The sequence below is a fragment of the Podarcis melisellensis genome (genome assembly GCF_964234715.1).
Source record: "Podarcis melisellensis genome assembly, chromosome: 3".
NCBI classification, from domain to species: domain Eukaryota; kingdom Metazoa; phylum Chordata; class Lepidosauria; order Squamata; family Lacertidae; genus Podarcis; species Podarcis melisellensis.
In genome coordinates, this window is record NC_138530.1 from 72093216 (window position 1) to 72113592 (window position 20377).

General features: G+C 40.6%; 1 protein-coding gene across 1 annotated transcript in view; it reads left to right on the forward strand.

The window, feature by feature from the left end:
* PDSS2 (decaprenyl diphosphate synthase subunit 2) overlaps nucleotides 1-20377 on the forward strand; it is a 70998-nt gene that overhangs the window by 6930 nt on the left and 43691 nt on the right. The window contains exon 2 of the mRNA XM_081904667.1: nucleotides 9211-9345. Coding sequence (XP_081760793.1) covers nucleotides 9211-9345 — 135 coding nt within the window. The remainder of the gene's footprint in view (nucleotides 1-9210; nucleotides 9346-20377) is intronic.

Here is a 20377-nt window from a genome sequence, read left to right on the forward strand (position 1 = left end):
CTTCCCTCTGGCACCTAAAGCATTAGCGAGCCACGTGTCTCTGTCTTCTTCCCTTTTATCTGATAAGAGTGAACGGTACAGAATGACAAAGGTGGCATGTCTTGCATTTGAACCGGTTCTTGTTCCTTCCTAGCTGAAGCAGAAACCAATTTGAAGGGCCAGCTGAGGTTTTTTTTTTAAATAAACTGCTGGAGAAAGTGCCACTACTTTTGCATGAAATGCTGCTGGAAAGTGGCGGATTTCTAGAGGTCAAGATGCTAGTTTTTCCTCCTCATTTCACTCTCAGAACTACTTGGGAAACAATTTATAAATGGACCTGGTCTCTTAAAAACTCATTTTTAAAAACCTTTTTTATTTTATTTAGGATGACATAAAACACAGAGTACAGCAATGTTCCTATGTGCTGGGGAGCTAATAACCTGAACTGTATAAAGTAAAATGAAAAGACAGTCCAACAATAACAATTCTATATTTTTGCAGTCTTTCCACTGGGTCAAGTGCTTCTCTTATAGATGCTGAATTAACCTGTTAATGCATCTATCAGAGTAAGGATCGGTGTCCATTACCCATCCCACAAAAGTGAATTTTGTGCAGGAACTTTTCTTGAAGTCCTGTTGAATATTGAACGGAGGTGTAAAACAGGTCTCGTTGGATTTGTTTCTTGAGCTATCACACCCTCTGAGTCAGCCTTTCCAATATTGCTAAATGCCAAGCTTAGTCATAGATTCATCGTTGCCCCCTCTAAATATTTCCAGAAATGTGTAACTATCATGCTCACTGACAAGCCCTTGTTTTTTTAAGGTAAATTAAGGGATACATTTATCAACATAGTAACATGTCAGGAGCAAGAACACTGAAATTTTGTATCCAGAATAGCTGTGTATAGTTCTGTTTTAAGATGGAAGTTTTCAGCATTGTTTATTATTATTAACATTATCATCATCATCATCATCATTTTAAAGTCATTTCATCATTTAGAGAAATATCCGTAGACTAGAGCATGACAAATGGGGTAAGTGATGTTAGTGATTGATCGGGACAGCACATGTTGTTTAACCACATGATTTATAAGCAGCTTTGCAGGGTGCTAATGCAGCTTTGAAAATAAATTGTATAGGCCACCTGCCCTCAGATCCTTTTAGTGTTCCTTCTTTATTGACTCCCACATTTCCCCTTTCTTTCCTTTTCTTCCCTTGAAAGCAAGCACGTTGGTTCAGAATTTATCAGTGGTGATTTTTACCAGTAAAACTAGAGGCATGATTGAGCCAAGTGAAATACTTTTCAATCCCATTGATTTAAGTGGAAACCAGGTATTGAGTAGTATATGTCTACTCACAAGTAAGTCCTGCAGAATTTAAGATTGCGGACTTAAAGTGACTGGCTCAAATTCTTCTTAGAATTAATAAAATTAAATTGTAAAAATGTTGAAAAAGCATATCATATATCACTAGAAATGTAATGTTCTGCATGCTTACACTTTCTGGAATCATTCTTCCCCAAGAAATTATATAATATTAATGGGAGAATTTTTCATAAATTGCATAAGCAAATTTCACATGACTAGTGCAAAATACAAAACATTTCGATAATTTTATTCTTTCATTTTCCCATCTTCCCAGTTAACACTTAGTGATAACTTTTAATTACTAAAAATAGTTTTCTCTAAGTAATCTTGAAAACAGCATCAGTGTGCTAGTGTGGATTCACCTCTTGTTCATTAAGTCTGGGTCTCTGGTTATACTAGTTGTCAGTCATTGCTGATTTTAAACATATTTTCCTTTTTAAAAATTGAGTTTTTGCTTCCCTAAAATGTATGCCCTCACCCCTGAAATCTTTGCCACTTATTTTTACTTGAAGGAAATCTGGAGTGTACATGTAGGCATAGAGGAACCAAACCATTAGAAACTATTTTAATGCATGTGAAACAGACAGTGGAGCAAAGCTACAACTATCAAGATCGGAGTGTCAGAGTGCTTGTTGTCCTGGTAACAGATGAAGAAGATCAGGATGAGATTTCAAGAATACAGAGGAGAAAGAGACAACATTGGGCCTGTTATATTTTTAAAAATGCAGACCCCAGAAAAGCTTGAATGGTTCTTATGATTATGCCTTATGCTTCTATTGGTGGGTCAATATATAACCATTGCAAGTTAGATGAGAAAATAGGTATAAAAGAAGTCTAGGCTTGAACCACGATAAGCGTTAAAAAATACTATGGATGACAGAGCATCCCTGCTGAGACTTAAGTCAATTGACTGTAGCGGGTCTACTCCATGACTGATGTTCAATATTACCCTTAGCTTTCAGATAGCAGACTGCCTATATGCCAAAGTTTCTAAAATACCAGCTATAGATTAAGCGTTTGAAATACTCCTAGTAGCAATTGCTGGTTTCAGATGCAGGCTCGGTTGATGTTATATGAACATGCAGCAGCGAGCATCAGACTTGCATGCTCTTCCTCTTCTCTTTGCATGCTTTGCTTTTCTAAAGGACTTGCAGTTCTTTGGCAAATATAATTGCCATTGCATGTGGATGAGGAAAATTATGGTTTGGGTCTGGTTTCAAATGCAAATATACAGAAAAACTGGTTGAATAAACAATAGTTTGCAGGTATATATGTAATGGCAAACTATGGTTTGTTAAACTAGATGTTTGTTAGAAAAAAAGCAGTATAATGAGAGATCAGTGGGAGATGAAACAATCACAAGCTTGAGGCCAACTACTGTATTTTTCGCCCTATAGGACGCACCGGCCCATAGGACGCACCTAGTTTTCAGGGGGGGGGATCAAGGAAAAAAATATGATTCCCCCCACCCCACCCACAGCTCTGGGAGTAGCGGACAGGCTGCACGCAGCCTGTGCGCTACTCCAAGACCACCTTCCTGCTTTTGTGGGAGGTGGCGGAATTCCCCCATCTCCCGCAAAAGCCCACAGGAGGGAGAAGGGACTGACTCGGACAGTCAGTCCCTTCTCCCTCCTTGGGGAAAAGCCCCCAAGAGCAGCGCCTCTTTAAAGGCTGCGCGGCTCCTACGGGCTTTTCTATGAGGTGGGCGAATTCCCCCACCTCCTAGAAAAGCCAGCAAAGCCGCACAGCCCCTTTAAAGAGCGCATGGCTTTTGCCTGCTTTTGCGGGAGGTGGGGGAATTCCCCCATCTCCAGCAAAAGCCCACAGGCGCGAGAAGGGATGGACTCCGCCAGTCAGTCCCTTCTCCCTCCTTGGGGAAAAGCCTGCTTTACCCCGCCGCCAGCCTCAAAGCCGGGTTGGAGAGTAGCGGGAAGGTGTCGCGCACCTTCCCGCTGCCCCCATCCTCTGGGGCTGGCAATGGGGGAAGCGTTGCTTTCTCCCACCGTCGGCCTCAAAGAGCAGACTCTCCTGGCTTCAGCAGAGAAGCTGAAGCCAAGGAGCCTGCATTCGCCCCATAAGACGCACACACATTTCCTCTTCATTTTTGGAGGGGGAAAAGTGCGTCTTATAGGGCAAAAAATACGGTAAGTTTGTTCTTGGTATAAGCTTTTGTGTGCATGCACACTTCTTCAGATACCATCTGGTATCTGATGAAGTGTGCATGCACATAAAAGCTTATACTAAGAACAAACTTAGTTGGTCTCTAAGGTGCTACTAGACATTTTATTTATTTTATATATATATATTTTGACTGCGTCAGACCAACACGGCTACCTACCTGAATATACAAGCTTGAGGGTCATTGCTGCTCATTCATGTCCACACCAAACCATGGCTTGGAATTACATTGAATGCAGCAAGTATCACCATGTTAATTTTGAAACATATATACTTTAAATACATCTTTAATTTGTTTTTGTTTTTTTAAGCTCATCACACAACTCTTTCCTTACTTTCTACTGATGTATTGTGAGAACTTGAATTTCAGAAGCCATTTAACTAAGGACAGTTAAGAAACAAAAAGATATAGGAAGCAAATGTTACATTTGTAATTTTAGCATTCACTTTCAAGATTTTATAGTTGAGAGTTTATTTATCTTCCAAATGGTGAGAAAATGTTTTTAGAAAGCTTTGCCAAAGAACACTGTGAGCAGTGATGCTGCTTTTGGGGGTTTTTTTTAGAATTGTATCTGTGAAAAGTAAAGATTTAATTGTATTTGCTTACAGTAGTAGATTCTGTTACTAGTATACCTGGATTATTTAAGAATTCAAATATACAATACTGTAGTACAGCAGTTCTTATTGGCATGCTTGGCCAAGAAGCAAACAAGACCACTCTTTTGCCATCTGTTTATAATGCTATATAAAGAAAATCATGCTGGTTGCTGTGGAAACTAACATTTCCCAAACCACAAGTTGCTTAAATTCTCCACCTTTTAAAATATTGAGTTCTCTCAGGAATGAATACACACACATGGGAAATATATCAGAAATGTTCCAGTTACTTTTCCACCAATTAACTGTACAGTGTGTTCAATATTTGTATTTTGTCACAGAGGCATACGTTGTCATTCACATTTCAGAAGATTTATTGATATTTTTGACATAGAGATGTTTTGACTGACATCTACATCTGTATATAGCAACATATTTAGTTGGACTGTGAGGTTTTGCGATGGAGTGAAAATGCTACCATGTACTGTAGGTTTTAGAAACTGAAACTGCTATTTATATGAGCTGCTTCTGGACTTCATTCATTGCTTTCAGGCACCTTTGGGAGACACAACTTGCTTAATCTTGCTCCTGCTTATGGATATTATAATATGGATTTGTTGAGCAAAGTATAACATTGTAAAAATGTTGACAATCATGCATAAATTTCAGAAATCATATTAGATTACCTTCAGGTTTGTTTAAATTCTACTGTTCTCTAGTTTTTATCCAGGTGTTTTGGCAGACACAGGAATTATCCCAAGAATGCATAATCAGATGCAGTGTATCTGTAGCCTATCATGGCTCCTTGACATGTCTGTATGGATATCTGTATCATAGCATTTATTTGGAGTTTTGCACAGGACATTGTAGCTTGCCGAATTGGCTCTAGTTGAGCAGATTTCCCAAGTCTTCCTTTTGATGCCATGAACATTTTAGCTTTCCAAAGAAAATATCAGCTAATAAAAACACTGTCCAGAATTGACACCACTTGATAATTGGAAGTGCCTCTGATAGTCGTTGCTTCTATCTTGTTTTGATTCATCCTAGTTTTGTCTACGGTAATTCTTGGGTGCTGATTCAAAACTCCCATTGCTACTTCAAGGTCAGATGAAAGATCCTCTGCATATTTGAGGACTCTTCACTCCCAATCTGTGGCTGACTTCTTCATATGCACACAAACAATTTTACGGCAAGACAGAACCTTGTGGAACCTTACAGAAGGACTCATTTGGAACAGAATAGCAACTGGCTAACTCCTGTATCTGAGATCATCTAAATGAAGAACTGGGCTACTATAAGAGAGAATTCCAAACCCTAACCAAATTCCATAAGCAGCTCTATTTAGTTGTCAGTGCAACCCAAATATATTTTAATGCACATTTGTAGCCAATGTATGAGAGAGAATATTCACTGAAATGCAGTTGCTATAATTGGTCCACTGAGGATGTTAAATTACAGGTCATAGAGTACAATAGTTTGAAAACTGCTAAAGCAAAAATCTTGTTTCAGGCATCTGTTTAGGAAATCATCATAGCTGAGTGAGGGGGCCACTTTAGCCTAGACTTTCATAGTACAAAATTTTGATGTTCGGTGACTAGGCAGTAGTGTTTCATATTGTCAGTTGTCCTGCGGTTGTAGAGCTGAAGCGGGATACACTCTAGCTTCTGCCACTGGCTATAAGACAAAGGGTCACTGGGAAGCTGCACTCCTTTTCTCTGGTCTCTTGCATTGGCCAGTGAATGAGCAGCTGCTCCAAGACCTGCTTTCCCCCTTCTCTCCAGACTCCTTTTTCCTTTTGTGCTGTATCCATCATTTATGTGAGCCTACAAATAGGAACTGTCTTTTTAATGTATGTGCAGCATTTAGACAAGTTTAGAGGCTTTATCAGTGCTAATAATTTATGGAGCCAGGCTCATAAGTAAATGTATTTTTAAGTGATCAAAATGCATATTTAAAAGAATATTTACAATTATTCAGTTGCTGATTCTAGTATTTGTGACAGGCATAAATTGGACAGAATATCTGCTTCATAACTGTACCTGCACAGGATATTGGTATTCACGCCTGTGCGTTCTCTAAATTTTGGCAGTTCTTTTTATTTTTGTCATTTACTTCTCGCTGATCTTAAAGTTCTGATACAAATCAGGGTAGGGGCTTAGACAGTACATGCTAAACAACTGTCTTGTCTTCAGGTTAATTTTGTAACCTTTAAGGAGGAAAGCAGGGAGCCTGTATAACTTGTGCAAATTGTCTTTGAAGGTTTTATTGCTCTTTTCTTAATTTTGTTTTAGTATCTGATTAGTATCTGGCTGAAAGGTAATCAATAAACATTTCAATAAAACAGGTAAATAATAAAATTAGGCATGCATAGTGCTACTGTTGGATGATCAGGATGATAAACACTGTGCTGACATATCACCTGGAACATTAATGCTTCCATGTATTCATACATTTTAGATTTTATTTGCTCATCATGTTTCAGATTATTGAATTTTTCTACCTTGTGTTTGGCAGAAACCATTGTCTACTTTTCTGACTGCTTTGGAAATACAATGGAATACATTTTTCTACTATACAGTATCTTCTGAACTGTTCTTGGTCTGGTGTGTGTGTGTGTGTGTGTGTGTGTGTGTGAGAGAGAGAGAGAGAGAGAGAGAGAGAGAGAGAGAGAGAGAGAAACAGCCTTTATTAGTACACTACAACTCTCAGCCTGCAAGTTCTAAATGCTCATTATGCCCAATGAAAGTTTTTCTCTTCTGGGAAAAATACTCAAAATAATATAACTGCTAAACCACTGAAATTACAGATTTATCTGTAACTGAAAAGTTGAAATTCCTGAACATTAGAAGTTGAAGTGTGCAAAGCTTTAATGGGGATACTCATGTTTGCATGATTTATTCTTTTAAACAGATGGACGTTAGTAGGAGGTGTAATTCTTTCAGCACATAAACTATTAGCCAGTGTTACTTCTTGTGTGGGTGGTGCGAGTCTTATATCAGCATACCATAATAGTATACTTGTTTCAGAGCTAGACTCCCCCCCCCCATCAACATGAATTTTTAAAGAAGAGCTCTATTTAAATCTGTGAATCTGTCAGGCATTTAAATCTAGGTTTTGTCACATGGATAACATGGAGAATAATTGTTTCATCCCCCCCAACCCTCAGTCTTTTCATTTTTCTGTAGATCTGTATTTGCTGTGGGTAGTTGTACCAGTCTAATTTTATTTACCTTAAGGGCACAGTGTTTAATAATACCAAGCTGCACAAACTATAACAGGCAGCACCTTAATCTTGGTAGTTTTGTATTTATATTTACACTTCTGCTTGTGTTTTCCCCAATCTTTTAAGAAAGAATTTGATACTAATGTGTGTGTGCATGCAGGCCCAATTTTACTCGGGCTGCATCCAGTTCCCCTTTCCCCCCTAGGGGCACCTGTCTTATGCCACATACCCATCAAGAATAATTGCACCATCTGGAAGACTTTTATGTACCTGTAACTTGGGTTGAATATCTCTAGGGAACTGAATTCCGGTGGAATGCGAATGTGACCCCTGGAGCCATGTCAAGTGACTGCAGTAGCTTCTAGTTACTAAAGGATGGCCACCTTAGGCTTTATTTGTTTCAAGTCTTATGCAGTTTGCTGTAGTGAAGATAGAGTATATGTTGCTAATGTAATTCTGTTTACTACTTTCGTTGAAAAAGAACTTCAGCTTTTTCTTAGCTGATAACTTGGACAAAGCAACAGTAAATAAACAGTAAGGAATGTTAGGTGATACAGATAATATGAGCAGGTGCCATACTGCTTGTCAACTACTTTTGTCTATCAATTCCTGCTCTGTACTTTGTCCGCTGACATTTCTCTCTGTCTAGGGTTGCTACTAATTAGCAGCTGTTTTTAGACTGGAGTACTTCCCGGGTTAATCACGTGTTTCTTCCTCCGTATTCTATTTTTATCTATTCTCTATCATATGGTAATAGACTTCATTTATATTTTCATTCAACCGAAGTGAGGTTGGTTGTGGAAACTGAACTTGTCTTCTAACATTATAACTTTAGTTTGAAACTTCGTTTGAAATTAGTCATATAACTTGCATAATCACTATACCTATCCAGAAAATACTTTATGCCATTGCATATTGATTGCTTTTTCAATTATATAAGCCATCTCTATATGCTATATATATTGGTATCCCTCTGCTAATACTGTTTAGACACCATTATCTACCGTCATTCCTGATCATACAATATGGTGGCTGATGCTGATGGTAGTTGTAGCCCAAAACACCTTTAGCCACTAAGATAGAGAAAGCTAGCCTTAGGGCTGGTCCACACTTCACTTGCCCCATGGTTAGAAAACAGGGGTCTGAGTGGTTTTCCATTTGTCCCACTGCTTTCCCCAGGAAAACCACCTCTTTACTGCTGAATTAGAGTAAATCTCAAGCCCTGTAAACAGCAAGTGATGTTTGTTCCGATTCAGCGGTAAAAAGCAGGTTTTCCTGGGAGAAAGCAGCAGGATGAGCGGGAGTGTGGATGAGCCCTTAGTGTTGAGAATGATATAGAAGCTGTAATTTTGAGAGATCAGGAGCAAGCTCCAGTGAGCCTTGGACTTGCATACAGTGGTACCTCGGGTTACATACACTTCAGGTTACAGACAGGTTACAGACTAACCCAGAAATAGTACCTCGGGTTAAGAACTTTGCTTCAGGATGAAAACAGAAACCGTGCTCCGGTGGCGTGGCAGCAGCAGGAGGCCCCTGCATGAAGACTAGATATTCTGTTTTGGTGCCCACAACCCAGGTCCCAGAAGCCATTTTGCTCCTAGCTTTTTCAATCCCAGTTTCTAACACTGTACGTAATGTGGAGCTTTCTAAAGAAGCAGTAGAGAACTATAGATTCTAAAGTGAAAGCAGAAGTTCATACTCTCCTCTCACACATAGAGGAGAACAGGGCAGGATACAAGCTGTGGCTCATCCTCAGTCATCTAACCCACTATTTAGGCAGTCATCTAAATTGGTCTTAGGAAAAATTATTTGAGTGTTCAAAATTCTGATCTGACTTGACTTTTTTCTTTTTTATTCTTTTTTGCAGAGGTTTTGTGTTGGATAGCAGGAACAACCTGCAGATGAGAGGCTTGGTGGTTTTACTTATATCTAAGGCAGCTGGGCCCAGCATAACGGCAGAGAGCTCCCTCCAAAATGATATGATCAGTGGGATACATCCTAGGTAAGAATTTTCTAATGCAAAAGATGCAGAGTCACATCTATTTTCTTTTCAGATTATGCCAATATGTGTGTGGTTGTTTTTTCCCCAAAATATGCAAATTCAGTGGCACCTCGGGTTACAGACACTTCAGGTTACAGACTCTGCTAACCCAGAAATAGTACCTGGGATTAAGAACTTTGCTTCAGGATGAGAACAGAAATTGCGCTGCAGCAGCGGAAGGCCCCATTAGTTAAAGTGGTACCTCAGGTTAAGAACGGACCTCCAGAACGAATTAAGTTCTTAACCCGAGGTACCACTGTACTATTGAGATATATGAGAATACTATTCAGAAAGACAGCTTCTCTTCCTGTTTCCATCTGTGCTTCATTAAAAAGAAAAGTTGTATATTGCTTTTTGTATATGATTATCTCTACAATCCTTACTTTTATCCCTAAACAAAAAAAAATAATTCCTTCCAGTAGCACCTTAAAGACCAACTAAGTTAGTTCTTGGTATGAGCTTTCGTGTGCATGCACACTTCTGTCAGAGCTGCCCAAGGTCCCAGCTCACAGAGGACCAACGCCAGTTCTTGTTATATACAAAAGTCTTTATTAAGATTCAGTTTCGATTCCAAAGCCGCGGCGCACAGCTCTACGTCTCAACCCTAGACCGCTGAAGTTCCGTCTGAATCTCCTCCCCCCAGACACCAGTTCAAGACCCTAGCCTTGCTCCACCTCCTCCTTTGCTCCTTTCTCCTCTGGGTCCGCCTGCCCGCCGGGGTGTTGCCCTTTCTGGACTCTTCTGATGCTGAAGAGTCCCCGGATTCTTCCCCCTGCCTCCGGCGTGCTTTAGGACCTGGCTCCCAATCCGCGCTCCCGGCTGTCCCGCGCGCCTGTGCATTTGAACTTGGCGCGCGCGCCCAGCCGGCAACCTTCCTCCTGACCGTTACACTGCTCCTGCCACTGCTTCCCCCTTCGGGGGGGCTAGCTGGATCTGACTTCCCCTCTGTTCCCTCACTCAGCGATAGGGGCGTGGTCAGCCCTGACTCATCTTCTCTTTTCCCTGGAGGGGAAGCCGGTCCTGACACATGGGACTCTTCCCCCCCGCTACGCTCTGGTGGGGAAACTGGTCCCGATCTCCAGCTGCTGCTTTGGGAGTCACCGCTGGTCCCTTGCTTCTGGTGCGTCCCTCCCGGGACCCCCCTTGCTCTGGCTATCGGTGCCCCCTTCTGGAAATCTTCCGAATCACTGGACAGGCTCATGGACTCTCTTGTCCCACTGTCATCCTCACCTACGCTGCCCTCGGATTGTTCCCCTTCGCTCTCCGCTTCCTCTTTCCCCTGTGCCTCTGCTCCTGAACCCCTGACAACAGTAATACAGCTGACCTACTGAGTTAGCTGTATATCTTCATTGACTATTACTTTTCCAGGGTGTTTTAAAGAAAGACAGGTAATCAGTATCTGCTCACAAAGATTTCCTGTTTTAGGAAGTTGAAAAGAAGTCACATGTGGATCTTTAGGCATTCATAGGAAATATGATGTTGACCAGTTTTCCAAACCAAGGAACCTTCATCAAATCACTCTTGATCACTGAGAATTACCAAAATAATGACCATAGAAAACTGATTCAAATGTGACAGTTCTAGATGATTGGTCACGTAGGGGTCATTGTTAAGAGTAGCTGTATTTAACTTGCAGTGTGGTGATGATCCTTACAGAATGTCTTTATTTAGAAGATGGCTGGAAAAGCTTTTGTGCTGTGCCCAGATATAAGAAAATTAGACAAGGTGTGATTGCATCAACAGCAGTTTTTTGTGCAGCAAGAAGCAGTTTTGGATGTGTTGGCAGCTGTTGTCAGGAATGAAGTTGGGTGATGGTAATAAAGATTTGGATTGGAAGTTGGGTGATGGGAAGGAACCATAGCCCCAGTCCTGATCAGGGTCCTATGTGGCTATTATTTATACATTTAATGCATCATCTACATTTTTTATGCTGAATCCTGTATGATTTGAAGATGTAGCAACCTGTCAGTTGTGATAATGCAGAATCTTTACTTGTGCTGGCTCTCTGGTTCACTGTCACTACCTTTAGTAGTCTGCAAGGGAACTTAAGGTGTACCTGCTGCATGGTAGTGGTGAACAATTTTGCCTGACAGCAGCACGGAGCTATTGTGCTGAAGGACTCAATGGTCACTACTGTTGCTGACATGAACCCATGGTAGAGTGGTTTGGTGGTGGGTGCAGGCACCTGAAAGTTCCCTTCCCTTGCAGAAGGGCAGTTTTCTAAGATTTTGTGTGCATATAAAGATTTTACTCATGTCTAATATATTTAGGTGCCTGTTTCAGATGCATGGAGGAAGGGTATGCCAACTGCACACGTGGTACATTGTCTATACAGTATTATACACTATATGCTAGCATGTTGATGTAAAAGCCCTACTGAAGAATTCCCAGTTTCTTAACAAATCTGCCATACCAACATATGGCTCTGACTTCAATACATGGCTTGTAGATGCATTTCTATTGAAAGATATTCAGAAAATTTAATTATGCTTCCCAGTAGAACAGGCATAAATTAAGTAAAACGTAACCCCCCTTCCTCCCTAACTGAAGATCAGCAACTGATACAGGTTTCCATGCATCAAGAAAGCATTTTGCAAATGTTAAAATGAGAACAAACTATTTAAAAAACCAGTGGAAGGCAATTGCCTTAATAATAGAAATGAGCTGACGCCAACTTTGCAAAATGCATCTGATTAATCTGATCCTGTCCCAGAGGCGGCAGCAGTTGCAAACCTCAGAAGGGATTTTTATCCCTTCCCTGCTGCTGATTATAGCAGCACACCTGGTGATAGGGGCAAGGGCTCAGAGGCAGCTTGCCATCTCCTTTAACTGTTTAGCATCATCACATGTACATAGCAAGGCCCATCTGCTTCATTGGTATATTTTGCCAAAAGCAGAGGAAACAAGCACCATGATGAGGTGAAAATTGTGGCTGGGGGAGAGGATGGAATAAATCTCTTTAAAGCAAGTTTAAATGTTAGAGGGTTCAAAGTGGTGTGGGAGGGAAATTGGGGACTCCACCCCCTATTAATTAAAAACATAGGGTCCCCCCCCACACTTTGGTGCCTTTCTTATTAATTAATGCTTGTTCTCAAAGCATTAATAGCATCTCATATCCATCCTTGTTTACTGATAAATAATTTTCTTTGGTAATTCAAGCTTTAATTTTACTCTCTCTCAATGGACCTTATATTAATGTTTAGAACTGGAAAGAACCAATAATAGCTACCCTTGAAGTGTAAAATGTTATATATATATATGTGTGTGTGTGTGCCATATATCTATATCTATATCTATATCTATCTTTTTTGATTTTGAAAAAGGCTATGCCCTTTTGAGAGCCAGTGTGGTGTAGTGGTTAAGAGCGGTAGTCTCGTAATCTGGGGAACCGGGTTCGTGTCTCCGCTCCTCCACATGCAGCTGCTGGGTGACCTTGGGCCAGTCACACTTCTTTGAAGTCTCTCAGCCCCACTCACCTCACAGAGCGCTTGTTGTGGGGGAGGAAGGGAAAGGAGAATGTTAGCCGCTTTGAGACTCCTTAAAGGGAGTCTCAGGAATTCATACCCTGGTCTCCCAGGTCCAACACTTGAGAAGGACTTACTGCTACCAAAGCCATTAAAACCCACAGATCAGTGCTTCTATCATACAAGTATTTTACATAGTTTTGAACGTAAGCAATAAGATTGGCCAAATTTCTGCAATAATAAAATATTTCTTTACTTGGATGAGGCAAATTTTTATTTCAGTGTTTGTTTGACACTTGGAATACCAAATGATTTTCAGCTGTTTCATCTTGATCTGAGAAATGAAACAAATATTTTGAAACAAGTGCCACTTAACTATATTTGAAAATGTGTTCTTGTTCATGCATCATAGGGCTGAATCCATCAGTATTGTCACTTTCCAGCTACATTGGTATGGCTATATATTTTTAAAGCTATGTGGAAATATTTCAGGGAAACACTTGGACAGATGAGCATCTGTTCACAGGTTTGGTGGTGTCTGTACATAATTGGCAATGCATATTAATGGGAATCTGTTTACCTTGCTTCAGTTTGTCTTGCATAGTCATTGCAAATAAACTTTTAACTAGAGTTTTGAAGGCACAAACCTAAAATTCAGAAAATAGCATGCAGTTTAATCTACCTATTATGTGCAAAGCTATTGCCATTTTTTTAATGGTCCTTACCTTCTCCATTTTAAAATATTTTTTATTTGATAAAATTATCAGAACATAAAGAAAGTTAAATATAAAGGTAAAAATAATGGACCCCTGGACGGTTATGTCCAGTGAAACCTGGCTATGGGGTGTGGCGCTCATCTTGCTTCAGGCTGAGGAAGCCGGTGTTTGTCCACAGACAGCTTTCTGGGTTAGGTGCTCCTGGCACAACGGGACACCTTGACAAGTGCCAGAGCACACGGAAACGCCATTTACCTTCCTGCAGCAGCGGCACCTATTTAAAGCCACCTTTCTGTAAGATAAAATATATTTGCCTTAGGCAGACTATTACCCTGTGTAAGGGGTTTGACTAATCACATTATTAATAGCTCAGTAGTAAATGTTCTTTATAAAAATTACTACTGGGCTTGATATTTTGCAAGTTTTAATGCTGTTGAAGATTTGTGGCATGGCATCAATTTAAATAATATAATATCCCACAATTTCCCAGCCTTTCTTGTTTCAAAGGTATCTCCTTACATGTCCAGTGATTAGCATAAACCAGTCTAGAAATTAGTGACAAGAGTGACTGTTTTGTTCTGAGGACTAAATCTGGTATAACAGTTAAAAGACAAACAGAAGTCTTGATACATTAACAATAATAAAGGATAATACAGTGGTGACCCGCAAGACGAATGCCTCGCAAAACGAAAAACCCGCAAGACGAAAGCGTTTTTCGGTTTTTGTGTCGTTTCACAAGATGAATTTCCCTATGGGCTTGCTTTGCAAGACGAAAACGTCTTGCGAGTTTGTTCGCTTTTTTCCTAAAGCCGCTTGAAGAGGCACAGTTGTGACGGGCCATGCTTCGCAAGACGAAAAGACTCGCGGAACGAATTATTTTCATCTTGCGAGACACCACTGTACTGCCTTTATTTGTTCCCAGATTCAGAGCTCTATAAGATGTCCACCATGTATAGGAGGAGTTTGCTCTTTTTTTGGCGCATAGAATTGTAGAGTTTTAGTCCAACTTCCTGCAATGCAGGAATGTCAACTAAAGCATCCATGGCAGATGGCTATTCAACCTCTGCTTATAAACCTCCAATGAAGGAGAGTCCACTTCTGAAGGAGTCCGTTCCACTGTTGAACACCTCTCACTGTCAGAAACGTCTTCCTGATGTTTTGTTGGAATCTCCTTTCCTGTAACTTGAATCCATTGGTTTGAGACTTACACTCCAGAGCCGGAGAGAACAAGCTTGCTTCATCTTCCATGTGACAGTCCTTTAGATACTTGAAAATGGCTATCATATCTCCTCTCAGTTTCCTCTTTTCCAGATTAAACATTCCAAGCTATACATACCCAACTCCAAATTATTGACAGAGAAGTGGATTACTAGTGATAATGGCTATATGCAAAGGTCTGTTAATGTGTCTGAACTTGGCCACCAAAAATTATTTCTAGGAGTCACTAGGAATATAGTAAAAGTATTCCTGAACACATTCAATTGTCTTTCTGTCTTCACAGTTATCTGGCACAGTACTAGCAATAACTACCGTATTTCCAAATTTATAAGTCTTGTCTAATTTCAGAAACATTAAATGTCATTGTATTGGCATAGTTATGTAACAGTAGACTCTGCCTGATATCTGCTGGTCCAACAGCTCCTAGTACATCTTTCTCGTGAGCAGCTCTACTTCCAGTCTCCAGGGCTCCTGTTTGACTACAGATCCAGCTCTTGTGCAGGTTCCTGATGGAACATATCAGTCCTGAAACTAGCATTGCCCAAATGCACCATGCCACAGTTCTTGGCCAGGTAGGTGGCGTACCTGAAAGGAAGGTGGAGGCATCTTTTACGTATGGAGCTCCTGATCGCAGATGGTCCTTTTGCCTGATTTTTCAGCGATGCCTCTACCCTCCATTGTCACAACCAACCTCATTCAGGTTGTGCAGGAGAGACTCCCAGGAAGCTGCTGGGGGAAAGGACAGTCAGCTTCTGCCAACACCCCCTTCCTTTACCCATATGCTTTTCTCTGATTCCAGCCCAAAATCTTGTATTTAATTATCTTCCTTTTAGAATTCATATTGGATTTTGAAAACATGTTTTCACATTTTAGTGGCAACTGTTAAGTAAGCTCAGTTGTTTAAACTATCACTGATAGTTTAATGATATTAATTGCAGTGGTGATTCTAAGGTAGAAAGTTCTTAATTTAAGATGTCACAGTCCCAGCAGGTTGATGGGACTCCTGTATGGAAGAAGTGATGTTACGCCGACTTCCACCATGCCTGCATGATGAGGAGCATACGTGCAATGACCATATGATCTGTGGGGTTGGGCCAATTGAGACTGAGGACTGTCCTGTTCACCGTGCCACTGCATACCATTATTTGGCTGCTGCATTTTGGACTTTTCAAATGCAGCCCTATCCAGAATTCAATAGAATAGCTGTTTGTTACTGTAGCATGTATGACTGTGGCTAGGACTGCTTTCTTCAGGTAAGGGCACAGCTTGCTTACCAGCCCAAAGTGGTAAAAAGTGCTCTTGGCCACTCCCACCACTTGGACATGCAGAAGTGACTCCAGATCCAGCAGCACCCACAAGATGAAAATCCAGTTCTTACAAGGGAATGCAACCCCAACAGGAGCAGGCGGCACACCTTTTGAATGGATCTGCCCCCCAAATGGTTGCTTTGACTGGACTGGATAAAATTTTATTTCCTTCATCCTCATCCAGTCTTTTGCTGATGTCAAACAAATGCAAAGAAATAAATTCAAGGCTAGCAGTTCAGTTGTGGGGGTTTTGTTTTTGCTGATTCCACCACTTTTCTTAGTTTGTAGCCTTAATATTTGAATGTAGCTCATCTTTATTTAGAACAATTAAGTCATTGTATTTATCTGTCTTACTAAGCATAGGTTTTGATACATACAAATTATATTCCTATTCTCTCTCTTGGTACACTCTGCTGGATAATTAAAAAAAAATTTAAGAGACCTTTGATCTATCATTTCTATAACATAAAATATAACTTAATTTTATTCCTGACCATAATGGCTTTAACCTTGTGTACTAATTTGAATATGCTTGTGGAGGTAGAATCTTAAATGAGACACAAATGAAGGGGAAATTGCTAATGCTGGCACTGTATATCTAATGAGTACGGTGTAATAAACCATAACCTCTTCAACAGTTCTGTGGAAAACAGTGTGATTATTTTGGATGGATGGCTCTTTGTGTATGGCTCATTACCATCTGGCATAATCTGTATTGATATAGACTGTAATTGTGAACTATTTGACATGCTGCTTTTAATAAATGTGACTTGGCTGGTTTGGGCTGGTATATAGGAAACTGTAACAAGGGAGTTAAAGGCTGTCTTTCAGATCTGAATCCCAGTCCAGATTCCTTGTGTGCGGGAAAAGACCACCTCCACAGATCCTCCTCCACAGAACAGATGGTCAGTGAGAGAGAGAGAGAGAGAGAGAGTTTAGAATTAGTTTTGCTCCAACAGGTGATTGGTGATGTTAGATTAGATATAGGTATAGACTATGCCGGATGTTCAGTAGTACCTCCACTCTATATCCTAACCTAGCTTCTGGATTGAGAGACTCCACCCACCCTTCTATCCTGTTGCATCCGGTTGGATCAAATTAAGGATCAGCCAATATGCAGATAGGTGCTTGGTATTAAGTTCTTGCTTTCTGAATCAGGACAATTGTATTCCTGTGCAGTTAACTTCCAGTGCAAAAAAGGGAAAGTTTAGTTGGAGGACATATTGAGGCAGTTTTTGCACTCTTCCATCACTCTCCTGGATTTCTTCCCATAAGGCAGTTGGTAGTAAAGGGGCCTTGGGGGCTTGCAGCTGAAGCAGGCTCTGATTAGGTACTCTCTAGTTAGTTTATTTAACAAGCCTCAGAAACCATGGTTTGAAGATGGTTTGTCTTGCAACAGAATGGAGTTCGTTACAAACGATGATCTCTGGTTCCCTTTTGATGACAAGTTGAGATGAGGAAGAAATGAAACTAAACGTTGCTGGAGTCTTCCTCAAGCTGCATGGGACAAAGGAGAGAAATCCTTTTAGACATACCACACATGCACATTACAGGCCTAGAAACCCTTTTAGACACACCGTACTTTCTGTTTTCTCCTACAGACATACACATCCTTCATATATACCACGTCCCCTGGCAGTGCACTGAAGGAAGTTCAGTTTAAAACAATGGGCTCTGACCTTAACAGACACAAGACAGAAGGGGGGGGGGACAGGGACACAAGAGGATAGTAAGTACATTCACCAGTCCTTACATTATGATTACCCAGTGACCAGATGGAGTTGCTGTTTGTGAGGGCAATCCTGGAGGAGCCAAGCAGCAATTGGTCCCAGTGAGGTTGATGATCAGAGGATAGGCTCACTGCCCCACTTCTTCAGATGTAGCTAGGTGGAAATGCTTAGCAGAGTTAGGGGGGAGGGAAGCATCCCTTGCCAATAAAACATTTTGTTGTTGTTGTTTAGTCATTTAGTCATGTCCGACTTTTCGTGACCCCATGGACCAGAGCACGCCAGGCACTTCTGTCTTCCACTGTCCCTCGCAGTTTGGTCAAACTCATGCTGGTAGCTTCGAGAACACTGTCCAACCATCTCGTCCTCTGTCGTCCCCTTCTCCTTGTGCCCTCCATCTTTCCCAACCTAAGGGCCAATAAAACATAATAAATCTTAATTCTCACACACAGTTGTATGACATTAAGGTTTATTATTCCAAATAATGGGCCACAAAAAATAAATTAAACAGTAGGGGCATGATCCAGACTCGCCTCTGTTCACAGCTCTGTATGTGTGGCAGGAAGATTTCTGATACAGGGATAGCCAAGCTCAAGGACTTGGATTGGATCACTAAATATGTTTGCTAAAATAACTTTATATTTTTAATACTAAAAACTATAAAATATTAACGGTTGTTAGATTCCCAATTTCTGTTTAAAAATTATTTGAAAACTGTTAAATCTAAGGAGTTTAGATTCATATGTGTTGTGCCATTTAGTTACACTGTAATGTGGTTTCCAGAACATGCACTGACAAATCCACAACACTTGATCATTGTTATTATGAACGCCCATTGTTTGCAATGTAATACAATCCTGAGAGAGGACAGTGCCCTTCAGATGCAAGGGTAGATTTAATATTGAGACAACGCAAGCATCTAGAAGTAAATGATTATCTGCACACTGCATTTTCTAAGAGGCTCCCTTCCTGCTGCATCAGAATTTGTATATGAGTATATACTCAATGAGTTCCATGAGCTCCACGTTTTCCTTACCTAATTGTAGAGATTGGTTTTTGTTGTTGAACTGAAAACAGCCATATTAGTTAAAAGTTATTATTAGGGATAAATCAAATGCTCTATAATATGATCTAAGGAAATGTGAACATATTATAGATTGGTGGGGTTTTAATGCATTTCAGCAGAATCAACCAAGTCAGTTGGAAATTCTGCTGCAAATGGTATGTCAAATACAACCCCCCCCCCCATTTATTCTATGTGAAATAGTGAAAAATAATCTGGCTGCGCTCTAGGCATCTTCTGCAAGATGTAGCTTGTAATGGTACATTGCCATGTATTATAATCCAGATAGTACAGTTTTATTTGATAATATATATACCCACTCAGCTCAGCTGCTTCAGAGCTACTTCATAGCATAGAAAGTATACACTGCCTCGTTTAAAGCAAATTGTGGCGCTTGAGCTGTTTACCTTAGTCTACTAGGAAGTGTGAGAGGGAGCTCCCCATTCAGACTTCCCTTTGTGGCTTTCCCATACTCCTGTTGTGCTCAGTGCGCGAAACAACTTGGTTTGTGGCAGAAGGGTAAATTGCTGGACCTCAGAATAGCAGGGCTCCAAAACTGCGGACTAAGCTAAGAAGGACGATGGGCTGCCCATGGAATAGTGAGGAATGGGAGCAATGGCAGAAATGACAGTGGTGGGGACTCTTGATGAAGGGGGATAAAGTCAAAGTTGGATCTTACTTTTGCTAGTGCATCTCACGTAAAATGGGTGAGTGCATATGCGCCTTAAGCTATAGCTTGTGTAAGACTTCAGGATAAGGACGCTCATGTGTATACTGCCAACTGCAGCCATATCTCTACCCTGTCAAAATAATTAACAATAATAATTTGTGCTGATAATAGTTAATAATAATTTAGTCTTAAAGGAGTAACGTAAAAATAAATAAATGGATCTGACACATTTGGAAGTCGATAGGGAAAGCTGGATTTTTAAAAATACTGTACAGCATTTCCAGTGTTTCTATTTCTTTTTTTACTCTTAATTCCCCTATTAGCTCTGTTCTGGCACATCTTATTTTTGGTGCTCTCAAAGCATAACTGTTAATTCAGTCTCACAGTTACATAATAGGCCTAGGCAAAATATATATTTTGTAAGGCTATTGCATGTGCTACTAACGTTACAGAGCTGCAGAAATGTATCTTGTTGGTGATTGGTTTGGTAAAGTATTCTCTAGGCAGGAGTCAACTCAGTTGTTACTGGTGCAGACCAATGTCGACTTGTACAATGGGACTCTCCCCCCTTCCCTTCCCTTCCCTTCCCTTCCCTTCCCTTCCCTTCCCTTCCCTTCCCTTCCCTTCCCTTCCACCTTCCCATCAGCTCTGGAGAGTTGAGGGAACACCCAGGTTTGAGGAGGCAGAGGGGGAAGTCTTGTTGTGCAGTTGCCCTTTATTTCTAGCCCCCAAAAGTTAGTCCTACATTGGATTCCACTTTGTTTTGCTTATATTACGTGAAAGCAGGAGGGAAGTGGAAAGCTAGTAAAAGTGACAGGCAAAATGATT